The sequence below is a fragment of the Haemaphysalis longicornis genome, unplaced genomic scaffold, assembly GCF_048455015.1.
Source record: "Haemaphysalis longicornis isolate Haplotype H1 unplaced genomic scaffold, Haemaphysalis longicornis Haplotype H1 scaffold_12, whole genome shotgun sequence".
Lineage (NCBI taxonomy): Eukaryota > Metazoa > Arthropoda > Arachnida > Ixodida > Ixodidae > Haemaphysalis > Haemaphysalis longicornis.
In genome coordinates, this window is record NW_027526225.1 from 2,880,919 (window position 1) to 2,903,338 (window position 22,420).

The window sequence follows — 22,420 nt, forward strand, 5'->3', positions numbered from 1 at the left end:
TTAGTGTTTAAGTTTACCGTGCACTGTTATTCAATCAATTTTATTGGCGCTCTTTATCCTAGTTTGCCTTGCGCCATGGAATACCAACCATCATTATCATGCTTTCAAAAACGCGATGTTCACTGAATAAACTTATACGCCCCGCACAGTTATCCAAACACGGTAATCATAATCATCATCATGACCAGCCTATCTACGCCCACTGCAGGGCAAATGCCTCTCCCATAAATCTCCAATTACCTCGGTCCTGTGCCAACTGTGACCAATTTATCCCCGCAAACTTCTTGATCTCATCTGCCCACCTAAGTTTCTGCCGCCCCCTGCCACGCTTGCCTTCTCTACGGATCCACTCTGTCATCCTCAATGACCAACGGTTATCCTGCCTTCGCATTACATGCCCCGCCCACGCCCATTTCTTCTTCCTAATTTCTACTAATTATGCCCTTAACACGCGTTTGTCCCCTGACCCACTCCGCTCTCTTCTTGCCCCTTAATGTTACACGACGTATACCAAGCCCGATATATATATATCTGCAAAGCAAAGACAGACTTATCAGTGCGGACAAACGTGTTTCGTTTCCCTTCGATCACTTGCTCGCTGACGCTCAGACGGCCTGCACACAGCCTGCGGTATCAATTCGCCGGCGCCGCTGTTATCCTGCGAAATCTTCTCGGTTCGTTCGGCTAGCCCGCCATGCTAGAACCAAACAAGAATTTTCGAAGCTATGCACGGGTACAGCTTAAGAACGGCAACGTTGATGATGATTTCTATTGGTTTCCCCTTTGTATCGGGGTGATGACATGTCATCTGACCAAAAAGGACTAATATACCTATGTTTTACACTTTTGGTTCAATACTAGCGCTGCTTAGGGCAGGCACAAAAAACTTATTAGGCACAAAATACTTTTTTTTTCCTGTTACAGGTGGTAACTGTCCTAGGCAATATTCCCCTCTCTGCTTTTCGTCCACCAGCATTCCAATCTTCTTTTCGTCCCCTCGACAGCCTTGAAGTTAACTTCCTCTGTGATACCCTTAAATCCTAGGGCTTCTGAAAGCCCAATATTCCCTTCATGTAGATTTGGATGGATACCCTCACATTCCAACACGATGTGCCGCATAGTTTCTGTTTCTTTTCCGCAGACCACGCATACCCCATCATTTTGTGAATACTTCCCCACAAAACTCTTAGTTCGCAGGCAACCTGCTCTAGCCTCAAAAAGCAAAGCACTGCCCTGGGAATTATCGTAGAAATTTTCCTTTCTGATGTTCATCTTCTCAGCCCTGTACATCTCTAACGACGTTTTAGCTTCCATTTTTTCCCTCCATTTATTCGTTTCAATCTGCCTTGCCTCTTTTTTGGTTACCTTGGCTGTTTTGGATTCCCCACTATTCTTTCCGTATTTCATCGTTAGCCTTCTAGTCTTTCTTAACCACTGCGTGTCCACGCTTTTCAAGTATAGGTACCTAAATACCTTAGCTGCCCACCTTCGTTGATCCATTGCCCTCAACCTCATCTCAAAGCATATTTTACTCTGAGCTTCTCTAACTTCAAACGACGCCCAGCCCATATCCCCCTGAACTGCTTCGTTAGTTGTTTTTCCATGCGCGCCTAAGGCCAAACGTCCTACCGTTCTCTGGTTTACTTCAAGGCCTGATAGAACGTCTGATTTTAAGCAGAGTACAGCATTCGCAAACGTGAGACCCGGAACCATTACTCCTTTCCACATTCCTCTTACTACTTCATATTTGTTATACCCCCACAGAGCTCTATGCTTCATTATAGCTGCGTTTCGCTTTCCCTTAACCTTAAGTTGCTCCTCGTGAGTACTTAAGTAGTTATCCCCTTCGTTTATCCACACTCCCAAATATTTATATTCCTTCACTCTAGGTAATTCGCCTTGCTGGATAGACACTACGTCGGTGGTAGCGTCATTGAAAACCATTATTCCTGATTTTTCTGCACTGAAATTTAATCCGAGGTCAGTGGCTTCCTGGCCGCAAATATTTATTAGCCGCTGCATATCGGTTTGGTTATCAGCTAAAAGAACAATGTCGTCTGCGTATAACATTCCCGGAATATGCTGTTGTACCACTTCGCCTTGCAGCATATGGGTTAGGCTAAACCCTACTTGACTTTCTTCCAGTTTCTCTTCTAACCCTGCCATGTAAAGCATGAACAGTATTGGGCTCAAAGGGCATCCCTGTTTCAGTCCCCGATGGATGTTGACCTGCTGGGCGCATTTCTGTCCTTCCCAAGTAAGGTGGACTCTATTGTCTTTATAGATTGCTATAAGGAACTGTACTAACTCGTCATCTAATCCCTGGAGTTTCAGCATTCTCCACAGCCGTTCTCTGTTTACGTTGTCATATGCCCCTTTAATGTCCAAGAACGTAATCCATAGTGGTCTCTTCTGTGCTTTCGCAATTTCAATGCAACGGAAGTTGCCGCTGTGCCTCATCACCGCAGCCGGGTCGATGTTATACTCCGCGCTGCGCAAGTAGTGCGTTACTGGGAATATTTTGAAAACGGCACGAGCCGTTTTTGTCATTTTTTAGACTTAAGCTTATAAACTACTGCGGCAACTACAAACAAGCTACGCGAGAAAAGGCAGACGACATCACGCATTCATAGCAATCTCCTTTTAAAACGCGCGCGCCCGTTCACATTCGGGTCCGTCGCTTAGGCGGAATGGTACCGTACATGAGCTATTGCCGTTCTTAACTCGTTCCCATGTATAGTACGGACGCGAAAGGAACCAGCTAGCTACCCAAAGAGCCCAGATAAACAAAAAACAACACCCCCACTCTTCGGTAAATCGCGCCGCGCGACGTAGAGTAACGCTAGGTGTAACGAAGTCAGCGGAACGGGAAACACACTTCGTTATAAGCGATATTTCGTTAAAAGCAGTGATTTGCCGTACTGCAGTTGGGACAGCCCAAAAAAATTAGAACAAAGTGATGTTTCGATGAACGCGATCTCATTGTAACCAAGGTTCCCTTCCTTAAACAGTTTCTCGAATTGTACAGGCGCCGTTATAAGTAATTGGAACAAGGATTTGTGAATATCACAAAATACTTGTCTTACTGGCTTTATGACAGCCATTACCGGTGTACAGGAGGATTTTTTTTCTAATAGAGAGGAGTCCCTTAAACGCACACCAATACAGCCAGGCAGTTTCCGAAAGAGGAAATTCCTATAAATTTACGACACACTGTTCCAATTACTTTTGGACGGCACCTGTACTCCTGCAATCCCGTTAACTTGGGCAAGTTATAGTAGTAGACGGCTTGGCTGGTTAAAAAAATTGGAACGCTGATTTTCTTGGGTGTGGGTTCCACATAAAGTCGGCCGGGCCGTCTGGCTGAACTATAAGCAGGTTCCAGGTGTAGGCGAAAAGCGAAAACGCTCGTGGGCCGAAATTTCGGCGCACGCGTTATAAAGATCCCCCAGGTGGTCGAAATCAGTCCAGAGACCTGCAATATCGCGCGCCTCATAGACCAAATGCAGCTTCGGCGCGTTAAACCCCGATAATTAATTTAGCTGACTTAAGCAGGTACGTACGTTCGAATGCAATTCCACTGGCATTTGTAAAAGGGGCCCCGGGTTAGTTACGCAAGACAGATATTGCTCTCGGTCTCACCTGCGCCGTCGTCCTGCGGCAGAAATTGCGGCGACGTCTCCGAATCCGTCCTCAAGTCTACACGGTCCTTTTATTCTTTGGAAATGCAGCTTTTAACGCGGACATACTAGCACCTGTTCGACAACAGTAACGTACGCGTACCTTCAAGTTCGGCTTCAATGTAGCTTTCTAACTCACTTTTGTTTCTTTTTCGTGCGCGCTCAATAGAACTGCAATAAAACTGCAATAGAACTGCAATAGAACTGCAATAGAACTGCAATAGAACTGCAATAGAACTGCAATAGAACTGCAATAGAAGTGCAATAGAAGTGCAATAGAACTGCAATAAAGGCACACAACGCGCGCGTGTCTTCACCGCTTTGCGCTAACGCGAGAGTGTTTGCACTAAAACCTGATTTGAAGAAGCCGATGGTTTCAGTTAAGGCATGCAGAATTCTCGTCGGAAGGAAGGATGGTATCTCGGCTACGACAAATTTACGACTTCACGAAAAAAACCTCGTCCCTCTCGTAACCCACAAAAAAAAATTAAGAGAAAAAAAAACGCCTTAAACGAATTTCTGGTAATACGAACAGGTGTACCACGGCCCTCTCGGGCTCACTTTAAATCGGGCGTGCGTAATTTTTCCGTGGCCACTACGCAAAACAGCAGACTGGAACGCCGTCCGTCACACATCAAGCGCAATTTGTTGATTGTAGGGTTTAGCGCTCCGACGCAACGCAGGCGATGAGGCGCGCCGTAGTTTAGGGCTCCGGATTAATTTTGACCACCTGGGGATCTTTAACGTGCGCCGAAATCTCGTACACACGGGCGTTTCTGCTTTTCGCCTCCATCAGAAATGCGGCCGCCGCGGCCGGGAATCGAACGCGCGTCCTCGTGCTCAGCAGCACAACGCCTTAGCCACTGAGCATTGTTTGTTCGTATCGGGCATGAACTAGCTCTACGGCAAAATGCTTGCAATAACAGGACGTTGTCCTGTGTTTCGGTATTCTGCCCAGGCCTTTTTTTCTAATATTTTTCCTCGGGCGTTTTTCTAGTTCACTGTCATACTTTTTCCGTTGTTGTCGGTCTGCAATTCCTTGTCCCATACATCATTTTTTTTCTTTCAAATTAAACAATCCGACAGCATAAAAGCGCCGAGCGACACAATGCATAACTCATCCAAAACAACGGACAAAACAAGACGGAAACATGACTCCATTCGCTAGCACCGAAGAAAAACAATCTGGCTTCTGCCCTCTATTTAAAAACATATAAGGAAGATTCTAACAGTTCGTGCAGTTTAATTTCTTTTCCAGCTGAGTTCCACCGACGTTTCCATTACCTGCGAAGCTACAGACTGCACGAGTAGCGTTAATACCGAGCAACTGAAGACCAATCAACATATTCGGCATTCCGCGTGCATTCCGATGTGCATTCCGCGCGTTTTTTAAACCCGCGACAAGTTTCTAAATATTTTTTTGAACACGCCGTACTTACACGAATCCAGCACACTATATAGTGGCCACGAAATACTGCAAATACTACGGCTTCTCTGCCGTGCTTGTAGACAGAGATAACGTGTTAAAAAAGCAAGCACAGCTGCAGGGGGCACACAATACTAAAAAAACAAACAAAGAAGCGCTGAAACCAGGTTGGAAAGCGGTTGCCTGTCAACAGACTTATCGCAAGTCACAAACAAATGTTGCACCACTTTTCAAATTTCGCGGGTTTAACGCGCCGAAGCTACACCTGGCCTATGAGGCGCGCCGTAGTGGCGCCGCTGGGGATAAATTAAGACCACCTGGGCAACTGTAACGTGTGTCAAAATCTCGACGCGAGGACGTTTTCGCTTTCGGCTCCATCATGAAGGCGGCTGCCGCGGCCGGAATTGAACCCGCGTTTTTGGGCTTAGCAGTATTACGCCGTAGAGCTTGAGCCAACGCAGCAGGCGTTGCATCACTTTTACCGCACATAATACCTCCCCCCCCAAATCCTCAAACGGCAGTAAACGCTTTACAATCCTTCCTAAACGCGTCTAGGTTCCGAAAACCACTCAGAGAGCAACAACAAAATTAGCAGACGAAAAAAAAAAAAAAACGGGGGTCACTGAAGTGGCATGCCGCAGACGATCACTAAAAGTACGACGCAACCTGCGCTTCTCGATTACCGGGGTGCCCGGGAAAAAGTGTGCACCTTGCTTTCGGGGCTACAAATGGTGTTTTCGCTCTTTGTTGTCGTATAGCTGTCTGTTTTCGTTTTTCTTTTTGTTTTGTCCCACCGCGGTACGCGAACTGAAAGCGCAGACGATCGGACACGGTCCGTGCGCACGAGAGTCGACGGGAAAGCACGGGAACGCGCACGGCAGACGACAACGACGCTGTCGTCTGCTGCCAGAGGGAGAGAAAATCGAGCTCCTCGCTCGCTGCTACGGAGAGAGAAAAAAACAAGGCGGACGGGACGGCCTTCGCGCCGAACAATTTCCAGCCGAGCAGATGTTGCCGCGTCGTGCTGTGTCACACGTGCACGCTAAAGAAGACCACGGTGAGTCGATTTACCCAGCGAGAGAGAGCAGGAAGTCATGCAGACAGAAGCAATGGCGTGGGGGAACGCAATCCCCCCCCCCTTCCGAACGATAGTATAAAAAAAAAATGAAGAGCGTCCTATTTTTGAACAAAAGTCCGCCTTATTTAAATACTTTCATGGCGATGCGTTCTTTGAGAAAAGCTACACACTTCACTGTCAGTCGACAATTTCGTGAGCACGGAAGTGACGTCATTATAGGTAGACATTTCAGAAACCGATAGAAGGTACAAGGGGCGGATAGCGGTAAAGAAGCTGGCCAGGTGAGGCTTTCAACAACGGGACGCGACAGCATTGCTTGCACAAAAAACAAAAGTAAAACCCTTAAATATACACACAGAACACAAATAAGCCGGAATGGGAGTAAATGGCTTGTGTCATAACTCAGTACCAATTCGGAGTTTTCAAAACTCCTTCCAATGGGAGTTTCGCCTTACTCCCATTATTTCGGCAGTTTTTTCAGTAGCATATGGGAGTTTCATTTTACTGCCACTACAATGGGAGTTTCCAGGGGTACCATTGGGAGTGTATTGTTTCCTCCAACTGGGAGTTTTCAGGGGGCGCGTTGGGAGCAGTGTTGACCTGCATTCGAGGTTTTTTTTGTGTGTTTTTGTGCGCTTCATATATATGCGCTGCAGTGGAATTTATTACTGCATTTGGGAGTTCTTAATAAGGGCACAGGCCGCATTTTTATTTTTCGTTGGGATCACGTAATTTCTAGTCTTTTTCCGCTTCAAACGTTGAATGGCGGAACGTGAAAAGTTTGTTTTCTGCACAGTCAATTTATTGCATAAAAATTACATGAATACGATATACGTGTGAACACGTTAATAAGACAATAAAAACACTGAATCAACAAAACACCTACATCGAGAACACAAGGTCTCTTGGTAAGAACTTTATCTACTACAACACTCCTCAACAAAAAAAATTTAAGCCATTTGCAAACAATGAGGTCAGCATGTCGTCGGTGCGCTGTTTGCTTGCACGTGCCTCCCAAACGCTGACGTTGCCGCACCCCCTGGCACGTTCTTCTGGAAGCCACAGCAGCCCATTCATTAGAGGGATAGCAAAACGCTTTAAATCTGCGGTAACAAATACATAAGCATATTGGGCATCTGACCTGAAAAAATAAGAAAAGAAACGGCACTGTAAAGACGCTGAACTTGTCACTCTTGTGTCCAACTTTCCGTAATGTCTGAATGTTTGTTTAAAGCTACGCACAGTTGCACTTCTGTCCGAGACACCTGCGCTCACTAGTTCGTCAAAACGAAGTGTTCTGCTGTTCAAAAAGGTGCGCGACCCTTGTGGCGACCAACTTCTCAAAATGCTTCCTTTCCCTCTTTTCCTTGCGTGTAGTGTTCTGGGAACGAGCTTCAGGTTTTAACCCCCGCACTGCCCCTCGCTCCCCTCACCGAAAGTTACGGAAAAATTTCGGTCGGTGTGACGCCTGCGCGTGCCCCCTTCAAAAAAAAAAAAAAAAAAAAGCAGTCGTCTGTCGACTCTACAGAATGCTTCCTCGAATGGCGTTTGCTGGTTATAGTTACACGCGCCTAGCGTACGGAGAGCTCCCACAGGGCCCCGACCTTCTCCCTTTCCAGTGAAAGCAATTAATCGCCGGCGGCACGCGGCAGTCACCCTCCTCGTAGCAGGCGCGGCTGGCACCACACCTACTTCTCAAGAAAAGCGGCAGCCCTGCGACGTTTGACCGGCCACCTTCACCCTCGCTTGCCAGTAAGCCACAGACACAGCCTAACAAAAACACCTAACAGCCGTCCAGAGTTCGGACAGTTTTCATTCTGCTTGCGAGTGTGAATGAGTGAGTGTTCTGCTCGAGACCCGCGCAAATACGCATTGCTTGCACACAGTTCGGCCTCCCCAATGACGTTCCGGGCATGGTGCCGTCTTTCACGCACAACGCTCACCTCCAGTGGCGGAGAATCGCCCGTGCAGTGGCGCGGGAAACACGTTGAGTTTATTTGGCGCTAGAAGGGGCACAAGTCTCCCAAAATGTTGCGTACAATAAAAAACGTGAAAATCTTACCTTCAACCACCTCGCAGAGGCACAACCGCGTTGTTTTTAACGAGCCACTCTCAGCGATCACTGCATTTAGGCCTCGCGTCGGCTCGCTGGCGTATTCCGTCGGCTCGAAGGTCGTTGACAAGGAGGCGACGTTGCAGTCCGTCGCACGTCAGTCCAGGCTGGTTCCACAATGTTCGCAACGAGCTTCGGTTGTTGGTAAGCGCTTCACATCCGTTCGTCCGGCCGCAAGGTCACACTAGCAATAAATTTTCGGGGACGCTGGAGCTCACACGACACACGACACCAACTGGCAGCCATTTTGTAAGGACGCGTAGAGGAGGAAGGGGTGAAGGAGGAGGAGAAGGAAATGGAGGTGGCGTGGGAGTTTTTAATACTCCCATTAGGACAAACGCAGTAATCACAGCCAGATACTGCGTTTTGTGAAGAGGTACAACCGTGGTAAATGCGCTTATTTACGACGGCTTGTGGCCCCCGGTGTAAACTGGCAGTTTTTCCACCATCATACTACCACACGTGGGAGCAGGCCGTCTGTCGTGAGGAGTTTAAAAGACGTATTCCAGCCAAGAAACTCCCATTCAGGCTAACTTGTGTTTTGTGTGTATATTAGCCCCACTTTCTTGGGCGCACTGAACTTCCCGTACGCACACAGACCCGTTTCTTGCCTTTAGAAGAAGTCGCGTTGGCGGAAACTACAACGCGGAAAAGGAAACGAAAAATCTACAATTTTACTCCACCGCAAACTTTATCCAAAGGTAACACGGTGGCAATATTTAAATCTTATAAGGAGATGATGCCGAGTTACCAAAGCATGTGTTAGGGGGACAACGGGAAATAGATTTTACATGGCGTAACAACGTCTTGAACCGTTTCGAGACTACGCTAGAGCGTAACGAACCGCTTGAAGTGCATACGTACGTTTCACGTCTACCGAGCTTCCTTCTCAGTCTCCGCTAATAAGACAACTGCAAAAATTGTGCCAAACAACTCCGATCCCGACGTTTCTAAACAGATAAATGGCTGGCGGGCAGCGTTGCCTGAACAATCCCGTGCTCGAGCAACTGCGGCGCAGAAGAATTCCGATAAAATAAACACGTCTGCAACTTTCACCTTTCGGCAGCCAAGAAGGCAAATGTAGCCGTAAGAACTCCCAACAATCAAAAAAGGAGCTTCCGTCCGGCAAAATATGCTCCACTGACGCACACGTAAATCAAAATGCGTCACGCAGACAAGCTGCGTAGCGCAGGTGTCGTCTGCAATCAGCTGTTATTGAACGCGGACAAGACCGTCACCGCGCAAGGTTCGACCACGAGCCAGCGTGTATGCCAATGAATTGGGCTTTCGCAAACTGCCATGAAGTTGATGGAAGTTTCACAAGCTGGAAATTCGTTAAAAAAAAGCAAGGAAAATTCTGTGAATTACCCACTAACGCGTAAGCACTCTTACGCCGCTTCTCCGGTTCACCAACCTTACGTTTCCATGGTGGCATTGACAGAACACATCAACCCACACACCTTTTCCTGTTTTTTTTTCTTCAGTTGATAGCGTAAGGGCGCTGTATTAAAAAGACCCTGATCTCGTGTAAGTTCATTTCAGGTTTTTAGTTATTTTTCCTATTACAATAAATTGTTTTATTTTTAGTTTTCTGCGAAGGACGATGGCTGCCAGATTTGGCCATCAATAGCCGAATTGGGCCACTCTTCGTTTCCCTTACATTTTTTTTTCTTGCAGTGATTTGCAGTTACGCTATTGTAACTGCTAAATGGCTAAGCTTCGCCAATTACGCATACGCATTTTCGCGTAGATGCGAGCCGTTACACTGATTGCGTTCGGGTGCTCGGCAAAGAAAACTTGGGCATTAAAATAGTACACTCATGAATGAGCAGTCGAGGCCGACTTAAAGGGACCATGCAACACTTTCTTCAACTTTTTTTTGAAATATCAGATGCTTGCGGAACGTTGATCCCCAACACACCCAGTACTTAAGTTTAGGGGGTCGCAAAGTACCTCAGCCAGAAATGACTGCTCTGTGCCTATCAGATAACTTGGGAAAGTCGATCAAAAGATTTTTCTCTCTCTACCGGTCTTGACGTCCTTCGACGGCCCGAATTACGTCCCTGGGGCTATGTAGCGGCTGTTGGTCGGTTTGCCTTCAGTTGCAGCAATGAATGTTTTTCGATAGCAACTCTGAAAATAAAGCCACAAAAACAAAAGGGAAACGGAAGGCGTTTCTGGTGCGACGAACAAACCACGCAGTGCCGCTTCGGGCTGCCGATAACTATAGCTTTCGCAGTGCTTCCAGTCGCGAAGGAAACAGTGAAAGCGTTAATCGAAAGTGTCGCACGGTCCCTTTAAACGCAAAACGCACAAGCTTCCAAAGTTTCGCACGTTGTGGTTCAAAACTGCGTCATTTTGTGTATTCTAAATTAAGGCTGCAAGCTTACTTTTATACCCTCCTCCGTGCCCCCCTTCCCCTCGTACTACCATACCATGAGGGAGCAAAACCTCGAAATTTGTGCGGCCAGATCCATTGTTCTCGTTTGCACTTAAGATCGTGGATTACTCTGCTCGCAAAACGCAATGAAATTGCAAAGCATTGCTGAATACAATGGCAAAAAAAACAACGACCAAAAAACAAAAGTGATGGATCACAAAACGGTATGCAAACGAATGTGTGGGTGAAAACAGCTTCCTTCACGGAAGTTCAAGCTGCTGGGAGTTGAACAGTCCTTTATTTATAGTTCACAGTTTATTTATATATATATATATATATATATATATATATATATATATATATATATATATATATATATATATATATTTTAGTCTTAGTTCGTGCAAGATATCGCACACATTATCTTTGTATTTTCCGTTTCTCTAGATATGTATTTACGGCTAATTTCTTGTATAATGTTTTCTTGGACTGTGGTTCTTTGTAGTTCCTTTTTGAAAATCTTGTTAATGTCGCACATTTCATATGTACCCCCCTTACTCAATGCCCTGTCAGGGGCCTGTAAGGTACTTTAAATAAATAAATAAATAAATAAATAAATAAATATATATATATATATATATATATATATATATATATATATATATATATATATATATATATATATATATATATATATATATATATAACGACCAGTCACCGATGTTTTCAAACGTCGCTAGTCGCCGACGGTTCAAACGTCCGACGTTCTTCTCATCTTCCGACGTAGATTCAGAATTATCGGGCGAACAGCCACAAATTATTGCCCCATCCCCGTCTTGCTCCCAGGCAATGCATGCGCGAGAGCAATTTAGTGCGTAGCAGGTTAATTACCTTCTGACAAACGCTCGGAGTAACCGTAAAATGTGCCCGCTGAATTCTGTGCCAGCTGACCTAGGCTGCGACGGGTTAGCACATATCAGAGCTTCGTGGGGTTCGCGCGCGCCTGTGTCAGACATTCGGCTCAGTGCAGTAGTGGCGGTGTGAAATGCTCGTAACACTGCAAAACGCAATACCCAGCGCGACAGATTGACCCTTGTTTATATATATATATATATATATATATATATATATATATATATATATATATATATATATATATATATATATATATATATATATATATATATATATATATGAGAAGAAAAACTTCGAACAAGGTAAAAGCACGATTGTGGCCTACGTTTCAGCAAAGAGAACTTGCTTCTTTGCTGAAACGTAGGCCACAATCGTGCTTTTACCTTGTTCGAAGTTTTTCTTCTCTTGTGTTCTCTACCATCTTCAAAGTTCTACTACTCCCTATATATATATATATATATATATATATATATATATATATGTTATACGGCCACAAGTCTGCGCCTACAACACAAACACAACCATAACGGAAACACGACACAAACACGTTCAAGTAACACTAAAATTTAGACCGGAAAATGAAACCATTCTGGCTGTCAGAAATGCCTGTACCCCGCGTGTGCTGGTTTCAAGTGACTTACGGAAATGTGTATTTTTTTTTCGCTAGGTATTTTTTTTTTTGAAGTTTTTTTCAAACAAACGGCTGGTAGGCAACGCTTGCAAAGTTTCCTTTGTCGCGTCTGTGCGCTTAGAGTTGCAGTTGCGAATACGCGTCAACTAAACTATCCTTGAAGGAGTAACCAGCGCACGCGGACGAGGAAGAAACGACAGGACAAAGCGCTGATGAACTAAAAAAAAAAACGCGTTTTTAGGTATGTAGATGACTGCCTTAAAGTTTTAAATTGTGAAGCCTTGAACTTTGACGCGCCAGTGTCCCGTGTTTTGGCCACTTTTAGCGACTGCGTGAAGCCTTTAAAGTTGACGCACCTCAGTGGCTAAGGCGTAGCGCTGCTGAGCACGAGGTCGCGGGTTCGATTCCCGGCCGCGGCGGCCCCTTTTCTGATGGAGGCGAAAAGCAAAAACGCCTGTGTGTACGAGATTTCGGCGCACGTTAAAGATCCCCAGGTGGTCAAAATTAATCCGGAGCCCTCCACTACGGCGCGCCTCATCGCCTGCGTTGCGTCGGCGCGTTAAACCCTACAATCAATCAATCAATCAATCAATCAATCAATCAATCAATCAATCAATCAATCAATCAATCAATCAAGTTGACGCACGAAGTTCCAGTAGACTGGGGAACAGTAAAAATGGGGAATATTTTACTGGGGAATGTGTGTGTTAGACGTATACGAGCCACGAGCGTCGAAACCGCTGCTTCCTTATGCTTCCAACCACACCAAACTCGTAAAACGCGGCATCGTCACGTCTTGCCCTAAAAATTCATTTTTAAGATCCCGTGCCCACTCAGCAAACAAAAAGTTTCGGGGACCAAGATACCCGCCTGCTGACAGCTGCGTTCCCGCATCGTTTGCTGACGTCAGTGGGTCCTGCCTTGTTGAAGGAGTTCAAACGTGGCGACTGGGACTGCCCGGTGATGAGAGACCAAGGAAAGAAAAAACTGTTGCGGTACCACATGCACGGTCAAAACTGGATCTAACACAACACCCGATCTTACGAATTTCCCGATCTTACGAACAAATTCGGATTCCCCCGCAAGTGCCGGTACGGCTCAACGCTTTTATGAACTCGAACTAACGAAATAGATTCAGTGCCATTCCCGATTGAACGAAGTATTTCGAGGAACAGACATATCAAAAGGGAGCAATTATGAATTTGTTTTGTCAGAACGCCTCGAAGATTATCGCACACGCCAAAAAAAAAAAAAAAAAGAACGACGCATCCATTTCCGTTTTTACGGAGCTATAAGAGAAACTCAGCAGTGTCATGGCCTTGACCGCGGCATCCCGGTTAGCACGCTCGCCACAATCTTGAAGGGAAAGGGCGCCGCCATCATCCATGCCGCGTCGAAAGAAAAGAACCTCAAGACTACCCCGCACGAGTTGGAGGAGGCCCTGTTTACGTGGTTCAAGGATGTCAGAGCCAAGAACGTTTCGCTAAGCAGCGAAGTAGTACAACAAAACGCTTCGCTAAGCAGCGAAGTAGTACAACAAAACGCACTGTGTTTCACGCGTCTTCCGGGGTGCGACGACTTCAGGGGCAGCCCCGGCTGGCTTATTATTTTCACCGCGGAATTTTAGCGCATTCTTTAATTATCGACGGGAGAGCACCGCGGCCGCCGCAATCACGATGTCATCCTATAGCTGCTGGGATGAGCCTCCCTTCGGATATCCAATTTGTGGAATCAACTGCTCCTAATGTGGCAGACCCGATTTTACGAAGTTCTCAATTTAACGAAGCAATCCGCGGTTTCCGGCAGCTTCGTTAGATCTGGTTTTAAGTGTATGCACATCATAGCGCATAACCTCAAGAAAATTGACTGATTTGATTGATTGATTGTGGGGGTTTAACGCGCCGACGCAACGCAGGCGATGAGGCGCGCCGTAGTGGAGGGCGCCGGATTAACTTTGACCACCTGGGGATCTTTATCGTGCGCCGAAATCTCGTACACACGGGCGTTTTTGCTTTTCGCCCCCATCAGAAAAGCGAACCTCAAGAAAATTGGTATGCGCGCAGGCATTGATGTCATTTTGTCTGTCCATAACAAACTTTCCAAGCTGGGTTCGAGAGTAAACGGCGGAGGGCAGAGAAAAAGTGGGCTGCTTGAAGGACCGCAGGAAGCAGCTTGTTCAATGTAAGAAAGGCGTTGTTTACTCGCTCCCTCTGGACTGTGGCAAAGCATGTTGGCCAGACGGGAAGCTGCGGACCTCGTGGGAAAAAAGGCAGTTGTTTCGGCCCGCTCAGCTTCGCACTGTAAAAAATGCGCTTGTGTTCCGCTGTTCGGAGAGTGCACAGTAATTTCCATAGAGAAGGATACGTACGCACACACCCGCAGTTATCGAGTCGCTTAAAGGTGAACGTTTTAATGACAGCAGTGTAAGCATGCCTTCGGTTGCACTCCCGAAAAAAGAAATAGACTACCGTATTTATTCGGATATAAGGCGAGGTTCTTTTTCCATAACCCGTAGTTTCGAAGTCACACCCCACCACATATTCAAAGCTCAGTATTGCGATTTCTTTTTTACTCTCCAAACTGCACCCTCACCTTTTAATCGAATAAATACGGCACCTGGTGCAACGATTGTAGCAAGCTGAGGGCGAGAAGAGAAGTGCTGAGGTCAGGTTGTTCTAGCCTTCCCATTGGAGTGTCGGGGTTTATATTGTCTTACTTTTCCGAGTAAAGAATCCGTTGTAGTTAAAAAAAAAAAGCAGCGCTTTGTCCTCTCGTTTCTTTCTTTTGTGCCCTCGTACACGTGCGCTGGTACAACACATTTAGTATGCATCCCCAACTAGCCCACCAAGCCATCCTCGTAGACTAGTTTGTTTTTTGTAGAAACATGATTTTCGGAGTTCAAAAAACGTATTCAGGGTATTTCTAACTGTTTCTTTTTTTTTTTTTTTTTTCAGCATCTGAACCGCTTAAGAACACGCCCTCCAGTATTGAAATTTAGGTGGTCCTGAAATGCAAGAGCAACATACTATTGCTCTAGGCACACCAGGTAACTTACAAACTCGCTCTCTTTTTTTTCACTTTTTTCGAAGTCCGGGAATTCAGATCGTGCTTGTGTGAAGTCACAAACAACGTCGCTGCTACTGGCCGATTCCCTTTCAGTCGCACCGATAAAAAGCAGCCGATGATCGCTCTTAATAAAATAGTTATACAGCGAGGCAGCGAATAAAGAAAAAAAAATCAGCCTCGTTCAAAAGTCCCAAGTCAAAATATTTCGAAGCGGAAAGAAGCTTAACTATGGCAATCAAATGCTTCCTACCGCGAAGTTGGCGAGATAATTTCGATCCCGCGTCTTTAGTTCGAGATTTCGGAGCACAACTTATAGACCCCCAGGTGGTGTAAATTAATCCGGAGCCCTCAACTACGGCGCGCCTCATATCTCAGGGGTGGAAATTCTGCGTTTGGTCCTTTTCGAAAATGTCCATTCCGGGTCCGTTTGCAAGACCTCTAGCAAGACCTCTGACCAATGATATCACCTTGAATGTGCTACGTCACAATCCGGTCGTTCGCTTTCAGCCAATCAGGGACCGCTCGAAGTGGACGCTTCGAAACGGACAAAGCTCAGAATTCCGCCCCAGACGTAGCTTCGGCGCGTTAAACCCTACAATTTTAAGTCGGCGAAAGCGTCACTCACTGCAATGAGAGCGAAAACATCCCGACTGCACGCCAGAGTAAAACTCCCGCTACGATAATATGTCGCCGGGGATATTCCTGGCACGGCCCGAAGAACTTTGCCCGAGAGGGTGACACCGATACGCGGCGAACAAATCCCGGAGTGACGTTCTTCGCTGGCAATAATCGCCGCTGTCGCAGCAGCGCTCCCAGCCACGAAGGAAAGAGGGAAAGCGTTTATCGGCCTCGCCCGCGAAACAAGCGGCACGTACGACGCTTGTTACGCGGAGGCATGGTCTCTCCGACGAAAACACGCTCTTTCCTCGACTACGCAACGCGCATTCCCACTTCATTCATGGCATTTCACCGCGTTTGACGACTCTGTTTCGAAAAGCCGTGCAAGAACGCTGAGGAAGGAAAATATCCCCCACGTACAAAAGGTGCTTGACGGACTTTACATACAGCTGCGTCAGTAGCGAGTTTTAGCTCGCCGTTTTTCACGGTCCGCTCCGCTCCGATTGTAAGCGGGAGCGCCATTGCGCATGCGTGGCGCGCTTGTCCACGAGCGGGCCGCCGATACCGCAGCGGACCGTCGAAAACGGCCAGCTTAATGGTTTCAATGGCGACGAAGATTCACAGGTAAACGAGAAAGAAAAATCCTTTTGGCATGTTTGTTCGGCACCTGTATTACGCAGAGGTGTACTATTCGGTATATGCTGCGTGAACGCGGACTATATCGATGGTTTGGAACCTATTCAGGGCCCATTTCAGAGTTTTTCGTTGTGCTGATAAAACGCGACGTCTGCGAACGTTTGCTGCACCGTAACGCACGTTTGGTTAAGTTAAAAAGCGGGCCTCTCGTAAGATCGCGCTGAACAGTTACACCAAACGTGTCATCGTTTGATTAATACGGCCATTCATTGTTCTTTTGCGCTTCAAGGTAAACCTACAAAAATACTTGCTTCCGAGTGTGTTTCGGGCGTGCGCGGTTGGACAGAGTTGGCGTAAACTCAATTTGCAGGACTCTTAAAAAAATAGCTACAAAGGCACAGAAAGACGACGTGTAGTAAATGCGTGAGCCGGGAGTCATGTAACTTCGTCCCAAAAAGAGACAGATTTCCTTTGCAACACGTGCTGTACATCAGGTATGGACAACTTGGTGTCTCTGTAGATTGTTCCAAGTGCGTGAACGCGGGTTGATGTGGTGGTGCGAGATCAGCTTTACACGTCTGTTTTTTTTTTTCTTGTTCTTTTTTTTTTTACTGGTGTTAATGATGAAGAGTGCGTACATAAAAGGTGCAAGGTTTCTCTTACTAAACTCCGTTGGAAGTCAGCGCTCGTCCCGTCGTCTTAAAAGCGTTCTTGTTTCTATTCCCGACGTTGCTATTTTTTGAAAATGAATTACCAACTCGTTCAACACTACACTTAGTTTGAAATTACGAGCGCCCAAAACTTCGAACGCTAACAGACAGCAAGGTTGCCCGCTCTATCCAGCAAATGGAGTCAGGCACATTACTGTGCATTCTACAGCGCGATTTTTGTAGGTCAGCAGAGGGCGTAGCGGACTGACGTACTCGCAGTATAATAGACACGCAAAAATAAGCAACACCCAGGCCACAGAAATCGATTCGGGCTACTGCAATTACGGCGCGTCTCACAACCAAGAAGCACGAACCTTGGCGCGAAAAAAGGTCCACATTCAAATTCTCCGCCGCCACTTCGGAACGGCCGGCTCGGTTTTGTTTTTCGCGCCCCGACAAAACCTCGGTGCAAATCCTATGGGGTGCCGGGAAAGTTAATCGACTCCTCACGCAGTCTCCCGTGATTGGCTCTTCGCGCCGTTATCCGTGACGTTCTCGCGCGCGCAGCCAATCACGCGAGGCCGCGTGAGAAATCAACCTCGCCGGACGTTTGAAAGGGGCTGTGGTGACAAAATACGAGCTCGGTTAATTAAAAACACCGCTTTGTACTGATGATAATAACAATAATAACAATAATAATAATTACAATAATGATGTTACCGCAAAAAATATTAAACATAACAGATGAAGCAGTGGGGCTCCCCTAGTCACTTTCCGGCGATTTCGCTGTGACGTCACAATCTACGATTCGCGGCCAGCGCCCCAAGCCAACACCTTTTCTAGATGGTGTTGCCCAAGCCACCACCACGAAACATGATTGGCCCGTTGTAGTGTACCTCCAGTTCCGTCTGGTCGCATCACTTGAAGGTTAAGGTGCACTTAACGCACAGATAACTTTTTTTTCCCGCTTGATCATATTAAATCAGTCCTGCACAGATGACGTCACCGTGGCGCTAAATTTGAAAGTTTTTCAACACTTCGTTTAAAACAAACGCACACAAAAAACTTGTTTCGGGGCTGGAATGAACCTGAGTGAGCTTGTACCAAAAGCTGGTTCTTTCAATTTGAACAACGTTGTGCGTATTCCGTCTTCATGGCCCCTATAAGGCCCCAGAGTGCCGTCGTTCGATCAGGTATCGCCGTCCAGATCAAGGCTAGGAACGGGCGTAAGCCACCCAGACAGACGACACACGCTGTACGCAGACCGGTGTCGGCAGCGTCCTCACTGGCCTCGAATTTCGCTCGGAACGGACGTAAAACCGGGCCACGCGAAACGGCGACCGATTTTCTCGTCGCGAGATGGCTAATAGGATGATCTTCGGCCGCCTCTGCCGTAAGTATAATCCAGTTAACAGCCCAGCACGCGTGTTTGCACAACGTTGACAAGAGCCGTCGAGTTTGCATACAGCTGATATTCCGAGTTATGTCCGTTTCCACTGTGTGAGCTCTTATCGGAGGAAAACAAACGACTCAGCAAAGATTGTGTGTGGTGGTTTCTGTAGAAGTCAGAGGCCGAACGCCAGGCAGGACGTCAAAATCGCAACGACCGTGAAATGGACGTTTCCGAAACAAACGCAACTCGCAATTTCGCCTCTGGTGTGGGCTCAACTTGTTTAGTTTCGTTGCGAGAGCGTGAAAAATCGACGACGCGTACAACAACGCAATCGGAGAAGGCAAGTACGCGGCTTCCCGTCGTCCGCACGCGAGAGACGACTGACGGATCGTCTCAGACTCATCCCATTCTTATCTAAGTTACACGGCGGGAAACGGGCAGCGCTGACGTCACCCGACAGTTTCTGCTCGCGGCGGCAACATCATACGGGGGTCGCTCTGCTAGCATAGCTGGCGCGTTGACGCCCCCCCAAACACATTCCCGATCTATGACTCACGCGAGAGCACGGACAAATTCGCCAGTGGGGGAACCGAAGAGGGCATTCTTCCTCCTTTCGGCAGTCTGACACTCAGCCGCGCGCTTTCGGCACGAACAACCGCGGGCATAGAAACCACTGCCGTCGTCGTCGTCGACCATCGAGCGGGCGAAATCTCGACCCCCTTCTCCTTTCGAGACAGGCGGCGAAAGCGCGTGCCGTGAAAAACAAGCCGTACGGACGACCACCGGGCAGTTAGCGCGGCGGACGGAAGTTGGAAGGGCGCACCGCTTGGCTCGTAAGGCCCCGCCCGCTCCGCTCCGTCGATGTCGAGTCACCGCACTCACACCGTCGCGAGAAAACGCGACGCGACCGACCAGCCGGCGTTCGGATGCCGCGCGGGCTGCCGCTGTTGCAAGAAAAAAACCACGCCCATCACAGCGCCGGCCCGGCTGCTGCCAAATCTCGGCAGCAATCCAGCGAACTGTCGCTCGCGTCTCGGTGGCGTGATTGGATCGGGAGCGCCTCGCCGGGCCGGATCGGTACGCTCTTCGGCCGGCACTACTGGCGTTAGCGGAACTCGCGGAGACACGCTGGGTCGCCGGCTCTAGGCCTGGCCCCGAAAAACCCACTTTCGCCCCCGCCACGACCGAGCTTGCGTGGTCGGCGGCGGCGAGCCGCAAAAAATGTGCCAGGAATCCGAGAAGCGGGTCGGCGAACCGTTGGGAACGAAACAGTGGGCTCCTCACCCTACGAGTTTGTTTCTTTTGGCTGCGAGCGAACTTGATCGCCTCGGCACTGAAAGCAGCGCGACGTTCGCGGCTGCCGACTCTCTAGCGAAGACGACTTAGCGGAGCGGGCGGGACACACACGTCCTAGTGGAATCTGCGCGACCCTGGTAGCGACTAGCCGAGCCAAGGACGCGACGCGGCTCGCGTTCGCCGGACGCCCTGAGGAAAGTGACCACTTCTCGAGAAGGGCGGAGCGGGGCGGCCGATGTTGCTCCGCACGGTCGCCCGCACGGACAGCGTGTTCGACGGCCCATTTCGGCCGGCGGCCCGCTCCGGGAGCCGAGGCCGCGTTGGGGGGACTCACCCATTGAAGATGGCCATTAGGTGTAGCAGCCACACGAACCACCAACCGGCGAAGAAGATGATGGCAAACCCGTAAAGTGTGTAAAACAGGAGAGCCATCTTTGAGACGCTGCCCCAGGCAGCACGAGCGGGAGCGCGGCGGCGGCGGCGAGCGCTGGTGGCGTCACCACCAGTGCGTGACGTCGGCGGATGCGGAGACACCTGTTCCGCTAGAAGGACTCTGCGCGGTCTTGCGTCACGTCCGCCTGGAGTCGGTGAGTGCAGCAGCGCCGCGACGCTCTTCTGCCGCTCGCACGGCGCGCAGGCGGCCGCTTTTTCGCAGCTGGCGTAGCAGACGACGCGACCGGCGGCCGATGTTCTGGCGGCGGCATAGCGCTGACGCGCTACCCGCCGCGGCCTCCGTTTTATAGACAGCAGCGAGAGCGTTATCCGACAGGCCGAGATAAGGCGGCAGGCGACGTCCAATAGGCCGCAGCCGTCGAGCTGTCTAGGGACCAGCGGCCAGGGGCTTCCGACGGCGGCGAGCGCGCAGCGCATCCTGCCGATGCTGGCGTCGTGTCGTCGTCTCAGCGTGCTGTCCACGACAGCGGCGCATCGTCGGGCTGCATGAAAGCGACGCGGCGGCCTCCGTGGGGGCGTGCGCCAGCCGCCGTTCCACCGCGGATGACGACGCGATCGGGGTAGGCGTTGCGACCAGCGGTGGGCTGAGGTGCGGTGCGACGGAAGCGTGGGCTGATGGGTTTAGGCCTAGCGCGATGCTTCGATTCCGGCACTGCGGCAGTCCGACGGGAGATGTGCGCTGTTTCGTCGGCCTCCCATGCTTAGTTTGACGGAGAAAGGGACCGCGCTAGCGTTGGCGCTGCTGGCTGCGGTGTCCGCGTCGCCGGTCGAGGCATTGGGTAACACAGAAAACACGGAGGCTCCTCACGTGTTGCGTTGGTGAACGCCCCCTCTCGGTTCGCTTCGCGGGTTTTTTGAAGACGAAGACAACGCATTCAACGTCTACACTTATTTCTCAGTCTTGGATTCGCTGGGTCAGCGCCGGCATTACTTTCATTCAGAGCTTGTGCCAGATTAAGCCATTGGGGATTTTTGTTCTACCCTCCTGAGCTAATCGAGCAAAATAATAATCGATTATCATAATTACAATAGGCATTGTTGTCTCACACTTTGAATTTCTCAATTACTCTTTCCCTGTTTATGAATCAAAAATCCCTCCTAACCGTCTTAAGTTATCTCCGTGCAGTTGCCCGTAGTTAATTCAGAAAATTTCCCAACCATTGATGATTGGTCAATCACCTGATTGGGTATGCATCATACTCGGAAGGAATAACAACAACAACACTTACAAAAATATGGCGCCTTTCAATCTCAGTCACTGAACTAAACCGCGTAGACATCTGCAGCTATTTATAATGCGCGCAATTGTTTATTTCCTTCGAGAACATATCGTCACGGGGCGCGGCGGACAATCCCGATGGGGCCAAGGTCCACCATCAAGGAAGATGACAAGGAGTAAGGGACCGTTCACACTTGCGACATACAATAAAAAAAAACATTCTCTGTGCTGCATTTCGTTTTCTAAATTTTGGGATAGTATAAGATAATAAAGGTCACAACCTGATTAGGTACAAACTTTCTTGCCAATCCCCGCGTGAGTATGTGCCATGTTCTGAGGCAACCAACCGATAAAAGCGAGAAATCGCGTCGCTTCGTCTCAAGTGTGAATTCATTAGCTTCTTCAACAATGAAACCACAATCAAACTTGGCCAATCCCCCAGAGTGGGTACGTGCCACTCTTGTTATGGCTCCGACCAACCAACCAAGTGTGAAGGTGCGCAGCCAGCGCGGGTTCCGTCATGTCCGCCGAGTCAATACTGTAAATAGCTCGCCTCATCTTGCAAATACATCGCTTCGTCTTCAACCACGGCTCGTGTCGTCTGCTCTGCCACCCCACAACAATATTTTTAGTCGCCCAGAACCGTTGCGCAGCGATGAAGAGCAGATGTTCCGCTAAAATCGGCTCTTTATCCCCGAAGTATCGTTTTAAATTAAGAGCATTTCAGTAACTCACGATGTCACCCGCGTTGACGTCCGTAGTCGTAGTCCGCACCCCTCCCCCTACACTATATAAAAAAAATACTATCCGGCGCCTGGTTTCGATCCCTCGACCCTGCGGGCGGAATGCAATGTACATGGTGCTCT

The 22,420-nt window shown here is 48.5% G+C and overlaps 1 protein-coding gene across 1 annotated transcript in view; it reads right to left on the reverse strand.

The window, feature by feature from the left end:
* Positions 1-21,029, reverse strand: part of Glct (ceramide glucosyltransferase) — an 89,064-nt gene extending 68,035 nt beyond the window's left edge. Inside the window, exon 1 of the mRNA XM_077692739.1 lies at positions 20,217-21,029. Coding sequence (XP_077548865.1) covers positions 20,217-20,752 — 536 coding nt within the window. The 5' untranslated portion in view covers positions 20,753-21,029. The remainder of the gene's footprint in view (positions 1-20,216) is intronic.
* Between the last annotated feature and the right edge of the window lie 1,391 nt (positions 21,030-22,420).